General features: G+C 39.2%; 1 protein-coding gene across 7 annotated transcripts in view; it reads right to left on the reverse strand.

The window, feature by feature from the left end:
• Window positions 1–27,725, reverse strand: part of TANK (TRAF family member associated NFKB activator) — a 106,257-nt gene that overhangs the window by 57,126 nt on the left and 21,406 nt on the right. For 6 of the 7 annotated variants that reach the window (XR_013960740.1, XR_013960741.1, XM_080671070.1 and 3 more), the window contains exon 2: window positions 7,739–7,886. Coding sequence is in view for 4 of the 7 variants with exons in the window: in XM_080671070.1 (XP_080527196.1) it covers window positions 7,739–7,837 (99 nt within the window). In the remaining 3 variants the exon portion in view is untranslated. Of the gene's footprint in view, window positions 1–7,738; window positions 7,887–26,164; window positions 26,316–27,725 lie in introns of all 7 variants that reach the window. The other variant, XM_080671069.1, reaches the window with a different exon arrangement.

Consider the following 27,725-nt stretch of genomic DNA (forward strand, 5'->3'; position numbering starts at 1 on the left):
CCAGGTCCATCCATGCTATTGCAAATAGTAGGAATTCTTTCCTTTTTACAGCAGCGTAGTATTCCATTGTGTAGATGTACCAAACTTCTATCTTATTTAGCCACAATATTTCTTGGTCTCTCCATAACAACAGCTTATCCTCTACAATAACTAATTCAGAGGCCAAGCCAACTCTATCACTGCCCTTTGTAATAGTCCAGCCGTGGGCAAACTATGGCCCGCGGGCCGGATCCGACCCGTTCGGCTGTTCTATCCAGCCCGCGGAGCCGAAAGAGCGGAGGGTTCTCTTGCTCTCCCCTCTGCTCCTTTACTTTGAATTTATATTAGTTCACACAAACACTCCATCCATGCTTTTGTTCCGGCCCTCCGGTCCAGTTTAAGAACCCATTGTGGCCCTCGAGTCAAAAAGTTTGCCCACCCCTGTAATAGTCTCTTCTCTTATTATGTAAGTGTATTTGAGTTGTCTATGTCAGGGGCTATTGTGATTTAAACATTCCTCTATTTTGTAAGTCAGAAGACCTCTTAGTGCAGATACATATGAATGCTTACACAAAGAAAAAAGAAGAATAAGCAATATTAGACAGTGAACCCTTTAAGTGCACGCTCTATGTTTTATTTACTTTTGAATCCCAGGCATTTATTATGTGCCTGGCACATCCTAAATTGTTTGTAGGATGAATGAAAGAAATGTTAACAGCTTTATATTCTACCCTTTTTTGGTAACAGATGTATAGATCACAAAATAAGAATTCATCCAAGAAAAGAGGAGACTATATTAGAGTCATAGGGAGAGGAAGAAAACAGTTTGAAAACCTGAAATGGGCTATGGTTTAGCCAGGTTATTACCCTGAATATGAAGTTTAGAGTCAGGTAAACCTAGTTTCAGTATAGATTCTGCCATTTAGGTTGAAAAACTAACTTTATTGAGTATCAGTTTCATCTGAAAATGGGCTCACAATGCTGACTTTGTAGGGCTAAGAGGATTTACATATAAATTTAAAGTATGTAACACTTTACTAGACACTTAGGAGGTTCTAAGACAAACAATTTAAAGGCATAGTGGCAGGACTGCCTAGGCATAACAATGGAAAATCTGGTATAGAAAAGAGAAAAACAGTATTTAGGGGTCAGGGAATGAAAATATACTTGATGATCAATAGTAGTATGAGGGATCATCCTTTAAAACTTAAGTGAGGTAATTTAGGATACATAAAAAGGCAACTTATAAAACTCTTCACTCCTTTGAAATGGTACAAGTGAGAAAAAAGAATGGATATGTAAGTTCAGGTCTGACATCAATTTAATGTGCGTTCCAAATGGAGATGAGATATATGAGTCTAGAGCTCAGAGGGCAGGTATGAAGTAAGGAGATAAAATTTAGGAGTCATTCTTATAGGTATCTGAAGCCACAGGAAAAGATGCGATAGCTTATATAAGACTATAAAGTAAAAAGCACATAAGGCCTTGAAAAACTCTAATATTTAGTGGCCTGGCCATAGAGAAACGTAACAAAAGAGACTGAGGAAGTGGGGCTCAAGAAAAATCAAACATGGTGCTGGAATGTTAAAGAAAATAGTGTTTAAGGGAAGAGGTAGTATAAGAGATACAGTCAGTTATAAAATGAAGTGAGGTAGCTCAATATGTACGAACGTGAAAGACTATCAATTTTAGGCAAATCCTATATAATAAAGAGGTAATATGCAAATTGACCATCACACCCTTGCACAAGATGGCCGCCACCATGTGGTCACAAGATGGCCAGCAGGGGAGGGCAGTTGGGAGCAACCAGGCCTGCAGAGGAGGGAGGGGAGTTAGGGGGGACCAGGCCTGCAGGGGAGGGCAGTTGGTGGTGGCCAGGCCAGCAGTGGAGGACAGCTGGGGGAGACCAGGCCTGCAAGGGAGGGCAGGTGGGGGCAACCAGGCCTTCAGGGGAGGGCAGTTGGGGGGGACCAGGCCTGCAGGGGAGGGCAGTTGGGGGGGGGGACCAGGCCTGCAGGGGAAGGCAGTTGGGGGCGACCGGGCCTGCAGGCAAGGGAGGGCAGTTGGGGGAGACCAGGCCTGTTGGGGAGGGTTGTTGGGGGCGACCAGGCCAGCAGTGGAGGGCAGTTGGGGGCGACTAGGCCTTTAGGGGAGGGCAGTTGGGGGGAACCAAGCCTGCAGGGGAGGGAAGTTGGGGGTGACCAGGCCAGCAGGGGAGGGCAGTTGGGAGTGATTGGGCCGGCAGGGGAGCAGTTAGGCATCGAGCAGGTTGGCAGGGGAGTGGTAAAGGGGTGATCAGGCTGGCAGGCAGAAGCGGTTAGGGGCAATCAGGAAGGCAGGCAGGAGAGCAGTTGGGAGCCAGCAGTCCCGGATTGTGAGAGGGATGTCCAACTGCCAGTTTGGGCCTGATCCCACAGTCCGGCAGTCGGACATCCCCTGAGGGGTCCCAGATTGGAGAGGGTGCAGGCTGGGCTGAGGAATACCGCTACCCCCGCAGTGTACGAATTTTGTGCACCAGGCCTCTAGTCAATTATAAAAATGAAATCTGTGGTCAAGCAGATTTTTTCAAATCCAAGTTCTACTAGCTTTACCACCTATTAGTTATGTAGTTATGTGCTTGTGGTTCAGTAATTTCACCTCTCTGCACTTCATTTTCCTCATCTGAAAAATGAAAATATTTCCTTATAAGATTTGTGTGATGATTGTAAAGCACTCTGACAAACATAGGCCTCACTAAATCTTAGTGATGATGACAATGAAGATAAAAGTATTTTAAAAAACTTAAAACCTTTTTCAGATTAGCATGACCCTATTTTTGATAAAACATGATTCACATATTCTAGGAGGATATATATCAAATTACTAACAATGGTTACCTCTGGGGAGTGAGAAAGAGGACCCTCACTTTATATTCTGTATATCTTGAATTATTTGCATTTTTATCAATAAGCATGTGCTGCTTTTGTAATTTTGGCCAATAATATTTTAAAAATCACCTACCTGCCTTGTCTTTGTCTCCCTTATTAATTTGAAATACTCAAATACATCTGATTGACAGAATGTTATTGAATGGAAGTAGCACACTGACTTCTCAAAGAGGGGCATCACAGTCTTAGATTGCAGTGAACTAGAAGAAACCTGTGACAAGGACTGGCTTGGCATGTGAACAGCTAAATGGTAAAAGCCTGGTGAGTCTGTTCAAACTGATGAATGACAGATGGATAACAATAAAACAGCTAGTCAGAAAATCTAGATTACATCAATTCTATTTTTTTTGTAATAGATTTTTTAAAGGTTGTGGTAAAATATATACAACATAAAATTTGCCATTGTAACCAGTTCTAAGTGTACAGTTCTGTGGCATTAAGCATACCCACATTGTTGTGCAACCATCACCACTATCCATCTCCATAACTTTTTCATCTTTCCCAAATGAAATTCTGTACCTGTTAAACACTAACTCTCCATTCTCCTCCCCTAGCCTCTAGAAACCACCCTATTTTCTGTCTCTATGAATTAGACTACTCTAAGTATCTCATAAAAGTAGAATCATCTTTTGTTGTGAGTCCTGTTTCACTTAACATAATATCTTAAAGATTCAACTATGTTGTACCATGTGTCAGATTTACTTCCTTTTAAAGGCTGAATAATATTTCATTGTATGTATATATAGCATTTTGTTTATCCAAACATTCTGTTAAGATGGTATTACCTTGACTGATTTTGTATGTTAACCATCCTTGCATTACAGGAATAAATCTGATTTGGTCAAGGTGTGTAATGCTTGTAATATATGTTGCTGAATTAGATTTATAGTATTTTGTTGAGGATTTTTACATCAACATCTGTAAAGGATTAGTTTAGTTCTCTTTTCTTGTACTGTTTTTATCTGGCTTTGGTATCAGGGTAATGCTGCTCAAAGAATGAGTTAGGAAGTATTCTATCCTAATCAATTTTTTTTGGAGAATTTGAAAAAGGATTGGTATTAATTCTTATTTAAAGGTTTGGTAGAATTCATTAGTGAAGCATCTGGGTCCTGGACTTTGTTTGTTGGGAACTTTTTAATTACTGTTTCAATCTCTTAGATTTTTTATTTTTCATGATTTAGTCTTGGCAGCTTGAGTGTTTTTAGCCATTTGATCAAAGTTATCCAATTTGCTGGTATGCAACTTTTCCAAGGTTGTCCTGTTGCTTCTCTTCTTCTCTTTCTCCTGGTACTTCTTTCTCTTACCACTTCAAGTATCATCTCTATAAAGACAACTTACAAAGTTGTATTTCCAGCTGGTACCTTATTCCAGAGATCCATATTTCAAATGCCTGCTGATCATCTTCCCCTAGCTCTCGACCCAACATGTGAATTCAAAATATCCAAGCCAATAAAATAATAATTTCCTTTACTAAAATCAGCATTCTCTACTTCTGTGGCTGCATCAATCTTCTATTCATCCATGCTAAAAATCTTGGAAGTGCTCAAAATGGTATTTAAAACTTAGGTCTGACTTCAGAGCCTTTGCTCTTATCTTCATACTAGAGGCCCAATACACAAAATTCGTGCAAGAGTAGGCCTTCCATCCCCTGGCTACTGGCACCGGCTTCCCTCTGGCACCTGAACCCGGGCTTCCCTCCGGCTGCCAGCAGGCACCGGGACCTGGGCTTCCCTCACAGCCCTGGCTTCATCCAGAAGATCATCCAGTCTAATTAACATATTACGCTTTTATTATTATAGACTAGAGCAGCGGTCGGCGAACTCATTAGTCAACAGAGTGGCAAACCATGGCTCACGAGCTGCATGTGGCTCGCGAGCTGCAGTTTGCCGACCACTGGACTAGAGGCCCAATGCACAAAGATTCGTGCAAGAATGGGCCTTCCTTCCCCTGGCTGCCAGCACCGCCTTCGCTCTGGCCAGAGCTGCCTTTCCGCCTTCCCACACTGCCCAGAGGCCCCAAGCGGCTGGGGTGCGGAATACCTGTGTCATTACCAGGGCGATGATGCAAGCTTCCTGCCCTGCCCCTGGCCACTCGGTGCCTGTGTATGCAAATTAACCTTCCATCTTTGTTGGGTTAATTCACATACTCACTCCTGATTGGCTGGTGGGCATCACGAAGGTACGGTCAATTTGCATCTTACTCTTTTTATTAGTGTAGATAGAAGTTTGAGAACTTGTTACTAAGGATTATAAGTGAGAAATAACTAGCTTGCTTTACTTTAAAGTTCAATGTTATTTCTGGGAGTAGATACATGAGAAGAAGTTAGTGATTTGCATTTGGTACTTATGATTCTGTAAGTTTAAAAACAATACATGTTTCATATAATAAAATCCCAAGAAATGTCAAAAGGAAGTATAAATGTCTTCACACAAACATGTTTTAGAAAAAGTTAAAAATAAATGAAATTTAAAGTATAAAACCCAATGTCAGAACTCTTATTTCTTTGTATTACAGGCATACTTTGTTTTATTGCACTTTGCTTTATTGTGATTCATAGATATTTCCTATTCATCAGCATTGAGCCAAGATCCTCTACCAGCGAAAAGATTATGACTTACTGAAGGCTCAGATGAATTTACTGAATAAATCTGATGTGTAACACTGTGCAAGTTTAAGGTGTATAGCATGTTATTTTGATACATGTATATATTATAATAAACATTGTAGTGTTATCACATTACATAATTATAGTAAAATGTTATTGTCTATATTCATTTTATTGTTCATTAGATCTCTGTCTTATTTATTACTTGTTTGTACCCTTATTTACCACATGTCTGTAACCTTAAACACCATCTATCTTATTTCCCTCCCCCCACGCCATCCCCTGGTTACCACCATTTAACTGTTTTTTATAAGTTTGGCTTTTTTAGATTTTACATATAAGTGATACATGATAACCCTTCTAATTTCTGGCCACCACCACCTCCTATCTGCAAACTTATTTTCATTTACAGCTATTTCTTTCCCTTTTGTTCCCTCCAGTTCTCAGAGGAATAGATGTTTCTCCTCTTGTTTACAGTAAATTCCTTAACCTATTCCTGACCAATGGGTTGGCCTCATTTCCTTCCTCTTACCTTTTGGTCCTTCAACTATTTCCTTACCCTAAACACTCTAATTAAGAAATGTTATCCACATTCAAGGCTATAATAAAACCTGTTATTCTATTTTATTTTTATTTATTTTTTTATATTTTTATTGATTTCAGAGAGGAAGGGAGAGGGAGAGATAGACTCTTCAATGATGAGAGAGAATCATTGATCGGCTGCCTCCTGCACGCCCCCTACTGGGGATCGAGCCTGCAACCTAGGCATATGCCCTTGATCAGAATTGAACCCGTGGCCCTTCAGTCTGCAGGTCGACACTCTATCCACTGAGCCAAGCCGGCTAGGGCAAACCTGTTATTCTGTAATATGCATCTACAATCTCCAATTCAGAACTCTACATAGGCTTCTAGATCCATATTTGCACCTTATTTCTCTATCTCCAAATTTACACCTTCTCTCATTCTTGGTTTCAGTTATCAGCACCATTAACCCAGTTTCTATTCCAGATAGTTGGTTATCATTCTAGAATCCAGGCTGTCACCCTTAGAAGTAGCCTGCATTCAGGTGTCACCAGTTTTCCATTCTATCTCATACATAAATCTTAGATCTCTTAGATTTCCTAATACTTAATTTAATTCCATATTTTGATTGCTTGAAATGGATGTCACTCATTTTTTAATTATATATTAAAAGTACATAAAGTTCAACTTGATGGTTGCCACTTACTTTTAAATTCCTGGTTCTTAGAACATTGCTTAGAATTGATATGTTTGTTGAGCTGAATTCCATATTGTTCTCTATCCTATCTTCTATCCCACAGTTTTTTGTATAACTATATACTAGACTTTTCTAAAGCATATATTAATCCTTCAGTAAATTCTGACTGAATAAGAATAAAGTACAAACTACTTAGACATATATTAATATGACTGGGCCCTAATATACCTTCACAGCTTCTTTTAGAAATCATAGGATCACCCTATAGTACACTGTGTATAGAGGTAATTTTACAAAGCTGAAACTTCTGGTAAGTCCTTAAATATTTCACTGAGATAGTCTATTTTTCTGTTAAGAGTTAAAGATGGAAGACTATTATAAATTAATAACAAATTAGTTCTAGGATATTTTAAAATTTGTACTGTCTTCCTGCTTGCCAAATAACAATGTGAAAACAAAACAGAACGTGCCCAGCCAGCATGGCTCAGTGGTTGAGCACTGACCTATGAACAATGAGGTCATGGTTCCATTCCCGGTCAGGGCACATGCCTGGGTTGTGGGCTCAATCCCCAGTGTGGGGGATGCAAGAGGCAGCCAATCAATGATTCTCTGTCATCATTGATGTTTCTCTCTCTCCTCTCCTTTGCTCTCTGAAATCAATAAAAATATATAAAAACAAAACAAAACACAAAACTAAGACAGTGATACTTCTTTCAGTTTGTCATTTTATGGAAAAACTATGAAACTAATATAAAATATTGAATGTCAACTGTAATTGAAAAAAAATTTGTGAAAGACCATTTGTAACATTTTCTTTATATAATCACCTTTAAATGAACTCTTCCCACAGGTCACATAAAAATCTGATTATATCCATTAATATAGCCCCATGTTTCAGTAATTATAGTTCTTCAAGACAGTTTCTAACAATATAATATTTTTTTCAGTAGCAAAAGACTCAAATTCCATTTACCAGGATAAATAACTTTAAAAACCAAAACCATATACCTTTTGCTGTAGTTCTTTTACTGCAGAATCTCTATCCATGCATGCCTGTCGGAAGGCTTCATAAGCTTTATTGAGTTGCTCACCAATGTTTTTATCCATTCCTCTCTGTCCTGTAGCATCACTATAAAGGATGGAGTAAATGACAGGTCTGGAAAATAACCAGAACAATTTATCGCTATTAACTTAGATAAATCTCATTTAAAAAATGCGTCTTTAAAGACAGTTCTATATGGTTTATCATGAACATTATAGCATCAAGTACTATCAAGGTTTATAAAGGCATAAAAGTCTCATCTTAAATCCTAATAAGAAATACTGTGAAACCTTAACTTCTACATTTTAAAAAATATTCTTTACTAATGTTTAAGAAGCAAACATGGTTCCAGTTGATAAAGATACTACTTTGAAAATAGTGAAGTTCAACCTAAAAATGGAGAAATATAAAAGGCCATTGTGTTATTAATACTTTATAGAAATGCACAACAGAATTAACAACATGGGAAGAGATTTCTTTTTACTAAATGGACAGTTACTCCCACTTACAAGGTGATTTCTTGCTACACTGAAATTAGAGCAAAATTAAATACACAATAAATGTTTGTGGATGAAGTTCACACTGTTGTTATCACAGAGCAATTAAGATGTGTGAAAATGCTCTTATTTTAGCACCAAATCTAGGGAGAGCTGCTGTTGGATTGTGTATTTAAAAAGAAAAATCACGTTTCTTCAAGTACTGCCCCCACTCCATATTAGTTTTCCAACCTCCCTGCTGTTCCTGAACTACAGGTGATTTACTCAGTGCAAGTACAGTAATTTGGTTTTATCATCTCAATTTGCATAACATCTCTAACCACATTCCTTAGCTCTGAGCAGAGAGCCATCCAATAACTGATTCCTCCTGTCCAGTTGTAAAAACCATACCATAGGACCTTTCTTTTAACCCGCTGAAGGCCACAGAGTAGACAAAGTTCTCTATCAGTTATAGGAGGTATTGGGAGTACCAAATTATTTAGCTTCTTCCTTTTTTAATTTAAACTCTTTATTGTTTAAAGTATTACATGTCTCCTTTTCCCCCCAATGACCTCTTCCCAGCAGCTCCCACCCCCAGCACATGCCCTCAACCCCGCTACTGTCTGTGTCCATTGGTTACATACAAGTCCTTCGGTTGATCTCTCACTCTCACCCCCACCCCACCAGGCCTTCCCTCTGAGGTTTGATGGTCTTTTCGATGCTTCTATGTCTCTGGATCTACTTTTGTTCATCAGTTCATGTTGAGTGAGAGCATGTGATGTTTTTTTTTCCGACTGGTTTATTTTGCTTAGCATAATGCTCTCCCGGTCCATCCACGCTGTTGCAAATGGTAAGAGTTCCTTAGTTTTTCTTTCTAATGCTGACTTGTACTAGGTTTACCAGTTAATAATGCAGATTTTGTAATCAAAGAAAACACGCTAATTTCAAGAGAAACATCGAAAGTGCTTTATTCAAAGTAATGTCCATTGCTAGCTACACATTTCTCCCATCTTTCAGGTAATTTGTGGATACCGTCCCAATAGAACTTCTCTTGTTTTGAGGCAAACCATTCAGAGACCCAATTTTCCACTTTTTCATATGTTTTGAAGTGCTGCTCAGAAAGCGCGTGTGCCACGGATCGGAACAAGTGGTAATATGAAGGAGCAAGTTCTGGTGAATACTACGGGTGGGTTAATACTTCCCAGGCAAGATCTTTTAACATGTCTTTAACTGGTTTTGAAGTGTGTGATGGTGCATCATCATGAAGCAAAATTACTTTGCTGTGTCTTCTGGCCCATTCTGGTCATTTTACGATCAAAGCATGGTTCAAAGTGATTATTTGTTGTCGGCAGCAATCAGTATTAACGGTTTCACCTGGTTTTAGAAGCTCACAATACACCACACCTTCCTGATCCCACCAAACGCAGAGCATTGTCTTCTTGCCAAAGCGATTTGGCCTTGCAGTCGATGTTAATGGTTGACCTGGATCAATCCATGATTTTGTGCGTTTGGATTCTCAAAATAAATCCACTTTTCATCCCCAGTCACAATTCAATGCAAAAAAGACTTTCTTTCATGCTGTTGAAGCAACATTTTACTGATGACTTTTCGGTTTCCATTTGTCTTTCGTTCAGTTGATGTGGCACCCATTTTCCTTCCTTTAAAATCTTTGCCATTGCTTGTAAACGATTGGAAATAGTTTGCTGAGCATTTAATCTTTCTGCAAGTTGTTTTTTGAGTTTGACACGCATCTTCATCCAATAATGCTTGTAATTGTTGGTCTTCAAACTTTTTCGGTTGACCTGGATGTTCTTTGTCTTTCACATCAAAATAATCACTTTTAAAGAGTTTAAACCAGCATTCACAGGTATCTTGAGATAGAACATGTTCACCATAAGATTCCCAAAGTATTCAGCAGCACTTTTCTTCAAAATAAAGTAATGAATTAAAACTTCCCGCAAATGCTCTTTTTTTGGCACGAAATTCAACATTTTTAAGCATAAAAATATCTATGATGTCAACATTTTCAGAAAATTTGACATATGAAGTTTTGAAGCTTGTTGTCAAAACAACAAAATAGCATAAATATCAAATTGCATATATATAACTCCATCTATTGAAAAAAATCCGCATTATTAACCGGTATACCTGGTAAGAGTTCTTTATATATTCTGAAAACTACAAACTTATCAGATATATATGTATATATATACATATATATGCATTATGTCTTATGTATTATCTATGTAGTATATATGTAATATATATGCACACATATATATGTACATGTGTGTATACAATTTGTAAATATTTTCTTCCATTGTTTAGATTGTCTTTTCATTTCCTTGATAGTATCCTTTGATATGCAAAGTTTTAAATTTTGATGAAGTTCAATTTATCTATTTTTTTCTTTTGTTGCTTGTGCTTTTTGTGCCATATCTAAGAATCCACTGCCTAATCCAAGGTCATACAGACTATCACCTATGTTTCCTTTTAATAATTTTGTAATTTTAGCTTTAGATCTTTGATCCATATTGATTTGTATATGGTGTGAGGTAGATGTCCAGATCCCTTCTTTTGCATGTGGCCATTCAACTGTCCTAGTACTATTTGTTAAAAAGTTCTTTTTCCACTGAATGGCCTTGGCACCTTTGTAAAAAAATGGATGAACATTAATCACAATGCTCTTTTAAATACCTAGGTAACATTTCAATCTTATTGGACAGTCTTTCATTTTAAGATAATAAATACATTCTGAGGTCAATTTTCAGGCTTACTAAAAAACAATTTCAAGGTTTTTATTATGAGGACCACAGTGTCATTACTTTCTGAAGAAATAAAAGAATGGTAATCTCTTTAAACATTCCACTCAGGAAGTTTGTTTCTATTGCTACTTCTGATAGATGGAAAAGATGAAATACTGTTAGAATAATCAACATTGCCAGGATTTCTGACATGCCATAGACATGATGGAAACATAAGTAATTAGTATTAATACAATGTATCACTTTGAATACTTTATTTATATACTAAATCAATCAAAGGAGGATTTAAGGCAGCTTACACAGGAGATTACAAATAAGCATACAATCAGGAAAAGAAATATATGGGTTAGGTAGCTACAGGGAGTATAATATATTGCAATACGCCAATGTAGAAATTAGACGTTTTAAGTTATTTTATCACTGTCTTAAGAAGCCGCACATATAAGTACAAATTGTCAATGTAAATCTCATTCATATAGATATTTAAATGTTTTTTAGATTGACTTTGGAGAGAGAGGATGGGAGAGAGAGAGAAACCTCCATTGGTTGCCTCCCATATGCAGGATGCATCTGGACCGGGGATTGAACCCACAACCTGATTATGTGCCCTGACAGGGAATCGAACCCGAGACCTTTTTGGTACATGGGATGACGCTCAACCAACTGAGCCACACCGGCCAAGGCTTCTCCCATATTTTAAAATCTGGGACAAACAAGAGCCCTGAATTGGGAACTCATCTAGTTTCTTGTTTTGTTCTATCACTATCTGACCTCTGACCTTAGTTTAGGACCACTAAATCTTTTTGTACCCAAGTTTTTTCCTCTCTAATATGAAAAAGATGTTTGGAATCGATTTCTAAGAAACTACTTTGTTCTACAGTTCTTGAATCTGCAAGTCTAAAAATGCATGTCTGTTCCATCAAGAAGGTGCATTCTTGTTTTTAAAAATGTAAATGCAGAATTAAAAATAGTTGCATCATTTGTAAGAAAATCATGTGGAGCCTTTAATTCAGGTCCTTGAATTAGATCATACAAATGTCACTGAGTTACTGAGTAAATTCCACATGGATGCATTCTATTTCTTGAAATAAGAATGTATGCTGGGTAGATATGATTCAGGTCAATACAACTAAATAAATGATACATTTAATTCCTACCTCACAACCAAGAAGAGAATTGGGTGTTAGATCAGTGACACTGACCAGAGAAAAAAGAATCAGTCTCTGGGACCCAGCTAATTAAATTGGACAGATTTTAAATATTAACACCTTGAACTTTAAAGCCACTTGTTTCTCTATTTTTTAAAGCATTTGTTAAATGTAAATTTTATTTCACAATTTAAGAAGCAGTCACATTTCAATTACATTTTGGCATATCTCCTGCGCAGACTCTAGGGAAATGGCTTTATTTTTAGTAAACATGCTCAAACCCAAATCTTATGGCCATTCTCACTCCCCAAGCCCAGAAAGTCCAAGCAAGAGCAATCTCTGTCTTGGAAACACTCTGCTACTTATGGTTTCACTCTTTTAAATATATTTTTAGGAAAGCCTTCCATAATAATTTCTTTATTTCTGGACCTGGTTTGCTGGTTTCTTTCCATCATACACTAAGAAAAGTGATCCCTCTTCAGATAGCCCAATTCTCCAGAGGCCAGGGTAGTTTCCACCCACTCACCTCCATCAGGAGTTCCTTTTTTCCCCTGGGTGGTTCCTGCCAGAAGGAAAATGGGGGGCAGTAAGTTCCTGTTCTGCTTCCCAGGTGCAGCACATGCCACCCAGGAGGAAGTACCAAGATAATCCCTGGGCAGCAAGTTGCTTCCTCCTTCACTGTACAAGAGAGATAATTTTATCTTCCCTTGGTAAAGTTGCCCAACTCCAACAAAAGTTTGCCAAATGCTAGGACAAATTTTTATTTTAATAAAATACATCCCATTACTATTGATTCAATTACAAAAAACTAAAGTATTTGCTTGCTTATGACATGTAAAGCACTGTGTCAGGTGCAGCAAGGGGCTTCAGAAACGGCACTACTTTAAGAGTTGGGTTCCTTTCACAAAGTTTTTTCATCAAGTCATCATTTCCTATTCATATTTCCACTGATAAGGCTCAGTGCAATTGAAATACTTGCCTACAGTTACAAATCCTTAGTTAAAAGATTTTCATTCAAACCTGCTGCAAAGCATTCTCCCAGAGTGCCATGGTGGATGTTCATTCAATACAACATTTACTGAGTACCAACTACGATCAGAGCTTTTTTGGGCACCATTGATGCAGTGAGAACAAAACGGACATGAAACCTATTCTCATGAAGGCACCACTAGCTGCAACTTAAAACATATATATGACTACCCTGAGATAGCCAAAGGCTATATAATTTGGAGAGGAAAGTGGTCACATCTATATATATAAAAGGCTAAGTGTCTGTCCGTCCAACTGTAGCTATGATGCATGCTTACCACCAGGGGACAGACGTTCAACGCAGGAGCTGCCATGATATGCACTGGTCATCCTACCTAATAGAAGAGTAATATGCAAATTGACCGTCACTCCAAGACACAAGATGGCTCCCACCATGTGGTCAAAGATGGCTGCCCCATGTGGACACAAGATGGCCACCACAAGATGGCCTGCAGGGGTGGGCAGTTGTGGGCAGTTAGGGGTGACCAGGCCAGCAGAGGACGGCAGTTGGAGGTGACCAGGCTGGCAGAACAGGGCAGTTGGGAGAGACCAGGCCAACAAGGGAGGACAGTTGGGGGGGACCCAGGCCAGCAGGGAGGGCAGCTGGGGAGGGACTAGGCCTGTAGGGGAGGGCAGTTGGGGAGAACCAGGCCTGCAGGGGAGGGCAGTTGGGGAGGGACTAGGCCTGCAGGGGAGGGCAGTTGGGGAGAACCAGGCCTGCAGGGGAGGGCAGTTGGGGGGGACCAGGCCTGCAGGGGAGGACAGTTGGGGGCGACCAGACTGGCAGGGGAGGGCAGTTAGGGGCAATTGGCCCGGCCGGGGAGCAGTTAGGGGGTGATCTGGCTGGCAGGCAGAAGCAGTTAGGGGCAATCAAGTAGAGGCAGGCGAGTGGTTGGGAGCCAGCAGTCCTGGATTGTGAGAGGGATGTCCTACCGCCCCTGGGACCTCTTGAGGGATGTCCGATCCAGTGGGATCGGGCCTAAATGGGCGGTCGGACATCCCTTAAGGGGTCCCAGATTGGAGAGGGTGCAGGCTGAGCTGAGGGACCACCCCCCCCCATGCACGAATTTCGTGCACTTGGCCTCTAGTTTAAAAATAAACAGCACTATGAACCTGGAGCCCACAAAGCAACACTCAGCTTCCCCCAAGTGGGACACAGGCCTCGCCACCACCCCGGAGTGACACTCGACCAAATTGCATCCAACAGCTGCCAAGACCCCATGGTGCAAAATGCGGCCCACAGCCTAGCCTAGCCTAGCCTAGCCCAGCCCGGAAATGGTCGCTGTAGGAGTCAGTCAATGTCACATAGCAACACCTGGCTTCCTCTTCCTAGCAACTAGCCTCCTTGGAGTTTCTTCAGCCCAGGAACCCGACTTGCTTTATAACGAGGTACAAACATTTTACAGTTCAATCAAATGTTTGTGAAGCGTTTTCCAGTGCCTCATTTCATTTGATCCTCACAGAAGTCCTGGAGTAGGTAGGTAGGAGACTCAGTAGAATCCTATTTTCTTTTCATTAGATGGAAAATGGAGATTTAGAAAGTTTAGAAACTTGACCCGACTGAAAAGAAGAAACGGTGGACATTGAAAATGACTCCAGGTTTTCTCACTGCACAGAATATAGTCAAACACTGCTACAGTTAAATATTTTATCCTTTGTTCTTCCTGAGTGATCTATAATAATAATCTGCTTTGTGTTGATATTTACTGCTGTGTTGCTGACAATTACCTGAAAGAGAAGTTGGGGTGCTTCACTGGGCTGGAAAAAGTTTAGCTACATCAGAAATCAGGTCTAATTAAGCAAGTTCATCTATATATATAAAAGGCAAAGTTGACTCTCGCATGCACGATACATATAAAGCTCTCACTGGTGCCAATCGCAGGCGTGTGTTTCGACCTGTCATTGTCAATCATGAATTTGGTTGACACTTCTATTATAGAGAAAGGGCAAATAGTGATATTAAAATATTAATTTCTTTTCAATGTGCACGAATCCATGCACCGGGTCACTAGTCTATTTATAAGGTTTAGGAAAAGTTTTGGAGATAGTGGCATTTGGATTGGGTTTTTAATTTTTAACCTCACCTATTCCTTTTAAAGATATGTTGTTGTTTTTTCAAATTGATTTCAGAAAGAGGGAGGGAGGGTGGGAGGGAGGAGAGAGAGAGAGAGAGAGAGAGAGAGAGAGAGAGAGAGAGAGAGAGAGAGATAGATAGATAGATAGAAACATCGATGAGAGAGAATCATTAACTGGCTGCCTCCTGCACACCCCGACTGGGGATTGAGCCCGCAACCCAGGCATGTGCCTTGACTAAGAATCAGCTGGCGACCTCCCAATTCATGGGTCAACGCTCAACCACTGAGCCACACTGGCCAGGCTCACCGATTCCTTTTGATTATCAAACAGCAGTCATCCTTTGTAAAACAGGTTCCAGATACCTATAAAGATGTTTTTAGTGTTAGATAATATCCATTCTTCACTAAACCAAACCAGGATTATATGCATTGTTTAGCTTGATTTTCCTGGTCTGGTTAACTCTGCAAACCTAAGACAATTCTTAAGTACAACAATAATGGTTACTCATAGAAATGATTGATTAGGCTATTGCTTTTCCCATGATCCTTGAAACACAAGAGTGGAAATGAAATAAAGAACAAATCCTTTATCTTCTTTGGACCTCAATTTTCCTTAATTTCAAAATTAAGGGGTTAAGTAATATACTCTCCTACAACTTTATTATTTAATAGCATTTCCAAAGAAATACAGAATAGGAGCTTTTCCTTGGCAAATATGATGATTTATTTTTCCTCATAAATGACACCAGAGATTTAAAATGACTAGCCATTTTGTTTCAAATTGTATTATAAACTAGGCCTTGGTTACAAACTGGTTGATACAGCTTTCCTTTCAAGATGGTGAGAAGCAAGTACATAGGATATCCTGGAAGTAAAGAGGTAATACAATACTATGAAAATATGTGATATAAAACTGTGAAAATAAATGACTATTTAATAATATTTATAAATTCCCTCTTAACTTTTTACTAGGTAGAATGAAAAAAAGTATAGGCTTTGGATTCAGATTTCAGATCTGCAATTTTCTAGCCTGTGAAGAAGAGACTATTCCATGATGTTATTGCTGTCTGCCCCACAGGCTGGACTCCTGCCAGAATGGAGGTTGTTTTCTGTAAACTCCCCTTAGATATTGTCTAATCATAAGTGATGTTCATTCTGTCATAAATCAGTACCACTCTCTGGTCTCCTGCTATGTGCTGGTTCCTGGAGCAGGTTGTTGTCCTAACCTGGTAGCATTAATGTACTAACACTCCTGACTATTTCTCTTCCATCCCTATCCCCACCTCCCCATCCTGCATAATTCTTTGATGCCTGCCAAGTAGCATGGGAATCCATTTCATCTTGCAGCTTTCCAAGACATGTCTTGTTTGCAAATTTTGCATAATAAACTGTATTAATAAACTGGAGTGGTGAGCCTCTTTCTTCAGTCTTGCCCTATTCTCCACTTATGTTTTCTTACCACATATAGCTTGTAGGGTTATTATGAAGATTAAAAGAGACGATATATGAAACATGTTATTTGTTCCTCATATCCATTCTCTTCTAGTATTCCTGATTTTTAACTTGTATGGTCATATGACCATGTTCTGGTCATCAGAAAGTAAATGTAATTTCCAAGATGAACTCCCTTCTTTACCTTTCTCACTTCTCTAGCTGGATGAAATGTTGTGGTGAGTCAACCAGACCCTGTGGTGAGGGCAACACTTCAGGGATGGTTAAACAAAACAGATGGTGGAACAACAAGAATGAAGATGCTTAGGTTCTTGACACTGTGGGACTGCCAGATCAGCTCTGAGTGTCTTCTACTTTGAATTGGAATATACGAATGAAATAAAATTTGTCTTAAGCCACTGTGTTTGGGGGTCTCTTAAGAGAGGAGCTGAGCTGCACCCTAATTGGTACAATATTCAAGACTGGTTCAGTGCTGAACACACAGTAGGTAATCCTTGCCTTTTTCCCCTTCTAATTGGAGCTCATAATTTCATAAGGCAGACACACATGAAAATGATTAACCATATCAGTAGTCAATTATAAATGTGTAAAAATGCCAAAACCGGTTTGGCTCAGTGGATAGAGCGTCAGCCTGCGGACTGAAAGGTCCCAGGTTCGATTCCGGTCAAGGGCATGTAACTTGGTTGCGGGCACATCCCCAGTGGGAGGTGTGCAGGAGGCAGCTGGTCGATGTTTCTCTCTCATCGATGTTTCTGACTATCTATCACTCTTCCTTCCTCTCTGTAAAAAATCAATAAAATATATTAAAAAAAAATAAATGTGTAAAAAGGTATGAGCATAGCTTAATAGGGTTCTGGGAGGCACACGTAGAAGTGTATGTAGGAACTCACCCAATAGTTCACTCAAGATTTGTGCATTTAATTGTATGTAAATTTCACCTCAAAAGAACAAAAAGAAAAAGAGAACTGTTGGACTTCACAGAGGATCTAACAATTAGACTGTGCCCTGAATATGAGAAGGATTTCAACAAGTAGAGCATGAGAGGGAAGAACATGCACTCTGAAAGGGCAGAAGTACTGAATAGTATCTACTATAGTGCATTTAGGGACTGGAGGTATTCTACTCATGGAAGTCTAGCAGATGTGTGGGACGAGAGGAAGTTCAGACTGGATAATCAGGGCCACCATCTAAGATTGTGCCCCACTGCAAAAACCCTAGGGGCAGCATTCATACTGGAATAGTATCCCCTAGAGATGCAGAGTGTACTAACTGCATAAACTATATGCAGCAGACTCAGTTATGGCCAGACTGTAGTAGACCTTGAAATTCAGACTTTAAGAAATTTAGACTTTAACCTGCTGACATTAAGGAGAAATGAGGATTTACAAGTAGAAGATGGACAAGTTTTAGAAAGGTAAACTGGACACCAGCATGGAATATAAACTGAGGGAGACAAAACGGGAATATTCATAGGAAACTTGCTCTATTCTGGATGGAAGATGAGGGCTTGGATAGAGCAGGGGAAATGAAAAGTGGATGGATTCAAGAGATATTTATTTCAAAGATAAAATCAACAGGATTAGTTGGCCAATCGGATCTAGACAAGAAGGCAGCATTCAGGTCCCTGCATTCAGAATCAGTTACCTGGGATGGGGCCCTGAAATCTACATTTTGATAAGCACAGTAACCCAGGCGATTCTGTTGAAGATGGTTCACCAGCCATAATTTTCAAAATACTTGGCAGACAGTGCTGATAGCCAGACACAGAGAAACAGGAAGAAAAATTTTCGGGGGAAAGGTATTCAATTTTGGACAAAAGTGCTTGAAGAGACATAATTAACAATAGGCAGGGAAAAATGTAGCTACTAAATGATATAAAAATCTAGAGGAAGAAATAAAGACTATGCCTTCCCTCCTGCTTACATTCTTGAAGTACTGATTTGAATGTCCAGTGTTCTTTGATACAGTTAACCAGACCAAAACCTTTTTTCCATTGCAGGAAAAAAAAAAACTAATTAAAAAATATTCGTTTTTATTGATTTCAGAGAGAAGAAGGAAGAGGGAAAGAAAGAAACACAGATGAGAAATATCGGCTGCCTCCTGCACACCTCTACTGGGGATTGAGCCTGAAACCCGGGCATGTGCTCTGACCAGGAATTGAACTGTCGACCTCCTGGTGCATGGGTCAACGCTCAACCACTGAGGCACATCGGCCGGTCAAAAAAAAAAACGCCTAAATTTTCGAAAATAGTGGAGAGAAAAAGAAACAATATGCATTATTGTACCACTTTATGTCATAAAATTTACACTTTTTTTCTCCCAAGTATAAACCAAAAGAGAATAGGTCCACTTATTAGCTATATAATGTCAGAAGGAAAACTAGGTAATGCATAAAATAGAAAGGCATTTTAGTAGAAGTCTGTTTTATGTAAAGAGACTATTAATCAAATAGGTAGGAGTGTTAGCTAATGCTTTGTTCTATTAACCCAGTGGTCGGCAAACTGCGGCTCGTGAGCCGAGGTTTGCCGCTCTGTTGACTAATGAGTTTGCCGACCACTGTATTAACCCTTACATACTATTAAATAACACACAAAAAAACTCTTGTAGCAAGTTTGAGTGTGTGATTTTTCTTAAGTCTTTGTTTTCCACTCTACCAAATTCATGACAATAAAATAGTATTACTAATGATCTTAACAAGAGTAGGACAACATTGTACCTATGCTCTGGTCTTAACCAAAAAAGTTTTGGGGAAAAAACAAACCTTCAAGTTATCTGAAAAAGGTCCCTCAAATAGAAGACAATAATGTAAGAGATGTCACAGGATGCACCAGATTCATAAAGAAAAAGAAGCAGTTAATCTCATGAATCAACAGATTAGGGCTCTCCAGCATCTCTTGAGATATTTACTGTAAGAGAACAAAACCATTATAAAAGGAGAGAACTCTTCTTTAAAAAGAGTTAAATTTCAGGAGACAGACAGAGGACCTTTTCACAAAAAGGCCTGTTTTCTCTTAAGTCACAGTTTAAATTGCTGAGTAGTCATTTAGCCTTGAGAATATTACCGATGATAAATGGGAACAGGTAAAAGCCCACATAATCATAAAGCTGTACTCTGTGCTCTTATCCAGTGGCACGGGACTCTACAGCTCTTCATATTCCTGCTTTTAATTTCCCCGAGGACACCTACAGACTGTTGGGCAAATGCTTGCAAGTCACAACTTGTTTTATTAGAAGTAATTGTGAGAACTCCAGTAAGAAAATAAATAAGATTACAGAGATCTCCAGATCTACATTTTCAGTCATTCCCAAGATGTTTAGGGTGTGACTTTAAATGTATTAATATGATAAAAGTTTAAAACCAGACATACTATTTTTACACCATGCAACACACTCCAACTGCTGAATACTCCTGAGATAGGAGCCAAAAATCTCTGCGTGACCTGACAAACCAACCTTTCAAACCTGTATTTGTGCCCAAATCACCCAAGTTTCCACTCTTTTCAGGGTCATACCAATTTTTTCTCAAATATGAATAATCAGACCTAGTAAATCCTAACACTGTTGTAGGGAAATTTAATAAGATTTTTGATTTGCTGTTTACTTCCTTTTGTATCTGGAAAAAATACAAAAAAATACTATAAAATAAAGATTCCAAACAATTTTTAGATGAGACCACATCTTGTGTAATAATTTCTCTATTAAGATAATTTATAGATTACAATCAAATTTAAAAAGCCTAGTCAACCATAAAGTCAGAGTTGGCATAGAGAATACATGTCAAGTCTGGACATGCTTGTTGATGGGTGAGAGTGAGCAAGTCATTTAACCTTTCTGTGGACCTCAGTTCCCTCATATGCCCCAGTTTAGTATGTAGGGGTAGAGCATGCTGCAGGATATAGGTTTCCAACCTGTCAATACATTAGAATCATCAAGGGTAGTTTAAAAAAACAAACACAAAAAAACAACAACGATCAGCAAACAGTGTCCAAGACTTCTTGGATCATATTTGGTGGTAGGGAGGGGGAGAAGCAGTTGTGACACAGATTTAGAATCACTGCCATAGGAGTGTCTAGTTATAACTGGGAAAACACTGTACTCCATAAAACACTACACAAATATGCACCAAGGTAGGGAAAAAGGCTTTCATAGTGTCCTTTTGTTTCACAGTAATCTGCATCTTTAATTGTTCTAGAAGAAGTATATAGAATGTGAAAACAAAAATAGCAGTTGCTAAGATAGATGATTTTTATTTTTAAGGTATTTTGATATGTTGGCAGATGGCCCAGAGCAATAGCACTCCAATAATATTGGTTCCATAAAATTTCCACAACTCATCTATATATTTAAAAGCCTAAGCAACTGAACAACCAAACAACTGAATGACAAACGACCAGACAACTGGTAGCTATGATGCACACTGACCACCAGGGGGCAGACACTCAACGCAGGAGCTGCCCCATGGTGGTCAGTGCGGTCCCATAGTGGGAGCACCACTCAGCTCACCAACGGGCACCAGACGCCGGGCTCATGACTGGCAAGTACAGCTGCGGCAGCGTGAGCCTCTCCTGCCTCTACGGCAGCACTACTAAGTGGTGGTGGCAGGCACAGCAGGGCTGGGATGAGCGGGAGAGGCGCCTGGCCCAGGCTCAGGCTCCTCCCTGGCCGCCTGCTGCTTCATGCATTACTACATCCCCTGAGGGGTCCTGGATTGTGAGAAGACACAGGCCAGGCTGAGGGACCCCACCGATGCACAAATTCATGCACCAGGCCTCTAGTCTATCTATAAAAGTGTTTTATCTATGAATGGAAGAGTCTTACCATTAATGGCATTTGCACTGAAGTTCATGTATTTGAGTGTAACCACAGCTCTTCTCCTACCAAGCAGCAGTGACCCTTTTAACATGATGCTCCCCTTATCAATACTCTAATCATCTCAATTTTATTTAAATTCTCAAACTATCTACAGATAGTTGAGATAGGACACAGCTCCCAATGGCATGTCTTCAGTCCCGAAGAAGCACATAGCCATGGAACAGAAGGACAATCTTAGTCTTGTTTGAATGTCAAGCATCCCAACAAGAAAGGAGGTGGTTCTCTATTTTCTCATGGGAAACATTAGGGCAAGAGGTAGGGATCGACACCTATTGAAGTAATATTACTTGCTAGATGTTTTACATAAACTATCTTATTTTAATCTTCTGTCTGCAGGAGCATATATTTTCTTTTTTTTCTAGATAAGGAAACAAGTCGTCAAAAGTTAAAATACATTGACTAAGGTCACAGAATTAGAAAATGGAAGACCTAGAAAAATCCAGGTCTCTGTGACATTAAAATCTAATCTCTAGTTCTTTTCACCCTAATTAAGTTTTTATTTTGTAATTAAAGCTATATATATCTATATATTTAATCAGTCAAATAGTTTCACAGGGCTTAAGAAAAACAACAGTCCCTTGCTCTCCTCTCCCCATTCCTGCTTTACCTTGGCAACAGTTTTCAGCTCTTTTGGTTTATTCTTTCTGGTATTTCTTTCTGTATTCTAACATATTACATTGACACTATTAATTTTTCAGTTTTACCCCATCTTCCCACTATGCAAAATAAGGATTAAGGTCTCTTTAACAACCCCCCTCTACTTAATGTCCTCCCTGTTCTCCTATTTTTTGGTTAGAGTAGCATTCAGTTTTTACTTTCTTAAGACTATGTAATGCTATTCACTACTGAATGATATAAAAATGAGGGGTGGGCAAAAGTAGATTTATAGTTGTGAATACTCAAAACACAGAGTTTATTCTTGTATTATTATTTACTTACTATTATACTATTTATTTATATTACAACTGTAAATCTACTTTTGCCCATCCCATATACTATGGCTTTTTCCTTTTCTAAAAAACCTTTTCCCTGAAAAAACGTCGTTTGCTTTATTTCTTTTCTTTTCTTTTTTTGTGTTAATCCTTACCCGAGGATATATTTTTCCCATTGATTTTTAGAGAGAGTGGAAGGAAAGGGGAGAGAGAGAAACATCAACGTGAGACATTATTGGTTGCCTCCTGCATGTGCCCTGGCTGGGCAGGGATCAAGCCAGTAACTGATGTATATGCCCTTGACCAGAATCGAACCCTCGACCCTTCAGCTTGAGGGCTGACACTCTATCTACTGAGCCAAACCAGTTAGGGCAGTTTATTATTATCACTAATACAACTCCTCAATCCACTCAAACACTTGTTATTTTATCAATTTCATCTTTTTAGAAGAAGCTCTCCTTGAGCTTTCTGACTTGCTCCAGTCTAGACTTGTTGCCCTCTATGCCTAAAGGAGACCTTCTTTCACCTTGAATTTGGGAATTCCCTTTGGGATCTATGTCCTATCTCAACTATCTTTCTCTAGTTGAATCCCTCATTTCCAGTATTCCAAATCTTTATCCTTCTTGTTTACTTGTCCATTTGGTGAAGTTAACCCCACAGTAGCTACTTTTGAGAAAGTGTTTGTGAAGTACATTTTTTGAGACCTTGTGTAACTGAAAATAGCTTTACTCCAGCCTCAGATTTAACTGATAGTTTCCAGGTTAAGAGTTCTAGGTTAGAAGTAATTATTCCTTAGACTTTGGAAAGCCTTGCTATGCTCTCTTCTAATACATTTGTTTTTGTTGAAATCCAGAGACATTTTGATTCCTGATTTTGTACTTAACCTATCTGGAAGTTCATCCTTCAGTTTGTGAAATTTTCTGGAATTATTTTTTGGGCAATTTCATTTCTTCTGTGTCCCTTTCTGGGACTCCAACTATACGGATGTTGAAACTTCTAAAGTGGTATTCTAATTCCTCCCAGCCTCCTTTTCAATTTTAAATGAACTTCTTTTCTTCTTTTCCTATTTTATAGATAAAATATCTTAAGCCTATTGTCTATGGCAATCAGTATTATGCTGCCAAGTGATAGGTAACCAATCCTGAATAAATCCTATCTAATAAAATATGCTAATTGACCCTCATGCTGTCACAAAGATGGCGGCACCCACAGCCAATAAGGAGGTAATATGCTAATTGACTGCCATGCACTCAAAGATGGTGGTGCCCACAGCCACAAGATGGCAGCGCCCAGTCCCCTCAGCCCCGCCAGGGCGGCAGGAGTATGGCAAGGCCGGGCCCGCCCACAGGCAGGCCCAGCCACTCTGCGCACTTGCCTCCAGAGTCCCCCAGTCCTCTCAGCCCCCCAGGGCCGGCCTGAGGCGCAGGCAAGTCTTAGATGGTGGCTACCCAGCCGACGCCCAAGGTGCAGGCAAGCCTCAGATGTTGGCTGCCCAGCTGCTCAGGGCCGCCCGAAGCTCAGGTAACCAGGGCCAGCCAAGGCTTGCACTGCCAGCAGTCACCTTCCCCTGATTGCCAGGTCGCCAGGTCGCCTCCCGCCCCCGAGGGCTCCCGGACTGAGAGGGGGCAGGCTGGGCTGAGGGACCCCCCACCTCCAATGCATGAATTTTCATGCACCGGGCCTCTAGTAAAGTAATAATCCATTGCCCAGTTTAACCAGAGCAGCTCAATTCTGATTATTTATACACACATGTACATATGCATTTCAAGATTAAAAAGAAACACAGGCTTAAAGGTAGATTCCTACCACCTTCACCCCAGAATGATTTATAATTCTAAGATCTACTTTTTTTGTGGGGTGACAGACAGCATGAGTGATTTGGAAGGTAGGAAAGACTGCTCTGCTGGGTTTCCCTCACTGCTAACACTATTCTAAGTATTCTGCCAGTGTTCACACTTGTGAGAGGACAGTTTAAATTTAAAGCAGTTTCGCCGAAACCGGTTTGGGTCAGTGGATAGAGCGTCGGCCTGCGGACTGAAAGGTCCCGGGTTCGATTCCGGTCAAGGGCATGTACCTTGGTTGTGGGCACATCCTCAGTGGGAGGTGTGCAGGAGGCAGCTGATCGATGTTTCTCTCTCATCAATGTTTCTAGCTCTCTATCCCTCTCCCTTCCTCTCTGTGAAATATCAATAAAATATATTTAAAAAAAAATTTAAAGCAGTTTCAGGATGGAGAAAAGAAATTACCTGAAGTACCTCCTACCTCTTCCACTATGCCCTAGAAAAGAAAGTCACCTGCTTTTCCCAACCCCTTGGGGTATGAATAATAAGAGTTCAAATTCTATTTAAGAAAAGTTGCCACCTTAGCAAACAAAGAGGTGAATAAGTGAGAGATATATCCTATCTTTTCTGTATCTGAGTTCTGTTGGCCTCCTCACCCACAAAAAACATCAGAAGCAAATAGCAGAAAATAAGTCAATAAAGTAGTACACAAGCATAAATAAAAGGATACCCTCTGTCTTAGATAGTTAAGGTAACCCTTTAAAGAAATATGTGTGTTTTCCTTATTTGAAGAAAGGAAATGAATGAAAACTGTCACTCGTAACATTTACTTAAGATCGTTTTCCACTTTTAAGAGAGCTCCATGACAAAAGCGGCCAATTCCCCAAATGACAGCTTGCATTTCTAGTCTCACTTTCCAGGTTGTAAACTTTGGTTATAGATACACCCATAGCACACTGCACTATACTAGTACTGTTCCTGTGTCCCAATCAGACAGCTGAAATAATGGCAACTTACAGAGCCAGCATCGTCAGAATCTGAATTTTGAATTTTTTCCATAAGCTGGTTGGCTAAATGCATAAGGATAAACAAGGTAAGACAACGTCACTGATCAAACTGAAAGCTCCCCAGGCCAGTTTCTCCATTTTGCTGTATGTTAGAACTTTGTGAAACTTTTTGTGCTATCTTCTGAGAATTAAAAGAAGACTTCAAAGTCTGAGACCACACCCATGAGTCTCAGCTTTGCCTCACTCCCTTTTCTTCTCCAGTTGTACAAAATTTCTTTCAATTTATCAAACGTGATGAGTTGAAGTACACAACGAAACAATATCACACCAAAAGGGAAACGGGCATGTGTTGTACCCCTTTGAGGTGAACATAAACATTGGTACTGCTCAGTTAACTTGCTCCGTTTTGTAAGGGGTATCCTCTCCTTTGAGTAGGTGCCATGTTAGAATCTGGAGATGGGGTAGGGTATGCAGTTTAAAAGTGGCTATTGAATATTAAAAATCTGTTTTTATAAATCACATAAAGTAGGGCTCCTTAGAATATTCTTGAATGGCAAAACTATAAGAGAAAGCTTATATTCTGTATGAGGAGGCATAAGAGGACTGTGTTGGAAGCAGGGGCACATATTACAATTTCCTAATATATGTGAGATTTCAATGTTTATAAAAAAGGAAATATGGACTCAAAAAGATTGAGAAACATCAATATAAAAAAAAAAGGCATTTCTAGTTTAGGGGTAGCATATATATGATGTTATGAAATGCCACATAATACATAGCTACGAATAGTAAAACCATTTAAATATCCCACAATAACAGTTGATTTTCTTCAAGTAATTTAAAATAATATATTACCTTGAAATTATCTGACTTCCTGATTTCTGTCTTTTTTAGCAGGTCTCTCTTCGTAGCAAAATTCCCTGTTGTTTGTTCTGCCGCTCATGGGAACAATTCTCCATACCGCATTCCAGATAATATCCTCCTTTTCCCCCATGATTGAAAACCACTGCAGCAAGCATAGGCCATAGCAGAGGAGGAAAAGTTTTACATCAATTGGCTATCTATTTTCATCTACCATTTACTTTTGCATAATGGGTATGGTTTAAAAAACATGCAAGTTTTGTTATAAAGCATGCCCTCAAATCATGTCAATAGTTATTTTTTCTAGATTAATAGATGATCAATTAAAATACTCAAATATCCAACCATTCACATAATGCCTGCATCCCTCTGTAAACGTATGAGTCTTCTGAAGTATACTTCACAGTATATATTTGCACACTGCTAATTTATATTACCTGCCTAAGGTCATATCCTTGAAAGTAACCAAAAAGTGTTTAAAATAATCATTTATAAAAGTTAATAACTCTACAAAAGATTACAAAATATACCATTATCCACATATTAACAGTCAACTATTAATTAGTCAAGTGAAAAGGTAGTCTTTGGTTAGATGGTTTGTATTCCTTAGAAGCCAGCCCTGTTCTATGTGTGCACATACCACACACATACCTGGACTGAGACTGATTTCCACTTTATATTTAAGTAAGTACAAGCATGCTTAGCTTGTGTATTTTTTCACTCACTCATTTTGAAACCACCCTATGGGATTTGCCTACAGTAGAATGTCAGCTTGGTTATTACCTGTAAAGGAAGAAATTTCCCAGCAAAAATAGGAAGCTAATGATAACAAACTGAAACTGATGCTCTTTCAATTGAGTTTCACTGTTGGTTTCTTTCAGGGCATATAATACCTTACCCATGTAGAAGCAACACCTTTTCTTTTATACTATAACTGGAATAGAGGTGAGAAAGAGAATTTTATTATCAGCCTCAGTCTACCTACAGCATTTTCCCGGACAATAAAAAGAGGGGGCTGGGGAAGGAGAGGGATAAAAACAACCAGGATCAGTACAGCAGTTCTTTGTTCTTAACATTATTGGTGTTTCAGACCCTTTCATTTATTTTGAGAAGTTTTTGTTTGCTTTTTAACGTTCTGGATCTGTTTGCGAAATATTGTTGCTGTTTTAAGAACAACGTACTTTCAAACCAAGATGGTGTCAAGAGTGAATTCTTTCAGACTTTCAAAGGACAGAGAGCTCTTATACTGTATCTACATTACTTTAGAGCAGAGAAAGAAGGAACTCTTCACAGCTCTTTTTAGGAAACCAACATAACCTTGATATCGCTTTGGCAAAGATAACACAGAAAAAAGAAGACTACAGATGAAACTCAATTATTGATTTTAAATAAAACGGTTACCAAAAGGAACCTATATGCTTAAATATTACACCATAACCAGGTGTAAGCTTGGATCACAAACTGAAAATCTACTAAAATAATTTACCATCCTAAAATAAGTCAAAGAAGAAAAACACATGATAGGTCATGACAGATGCCAAAAAGCCACAGGATA

This window comes from Plecotus auritus, assembly GCF_963455305.1.
Source record: "Plecotus auritus genome assembly, chromosome: 5".
Lineage (NCBI taxonomy): Eukaryota > Metazoa > Chordata > Mammalia > Chiroptera > Vespertilionidae > Plecotus > Plecotus auritus.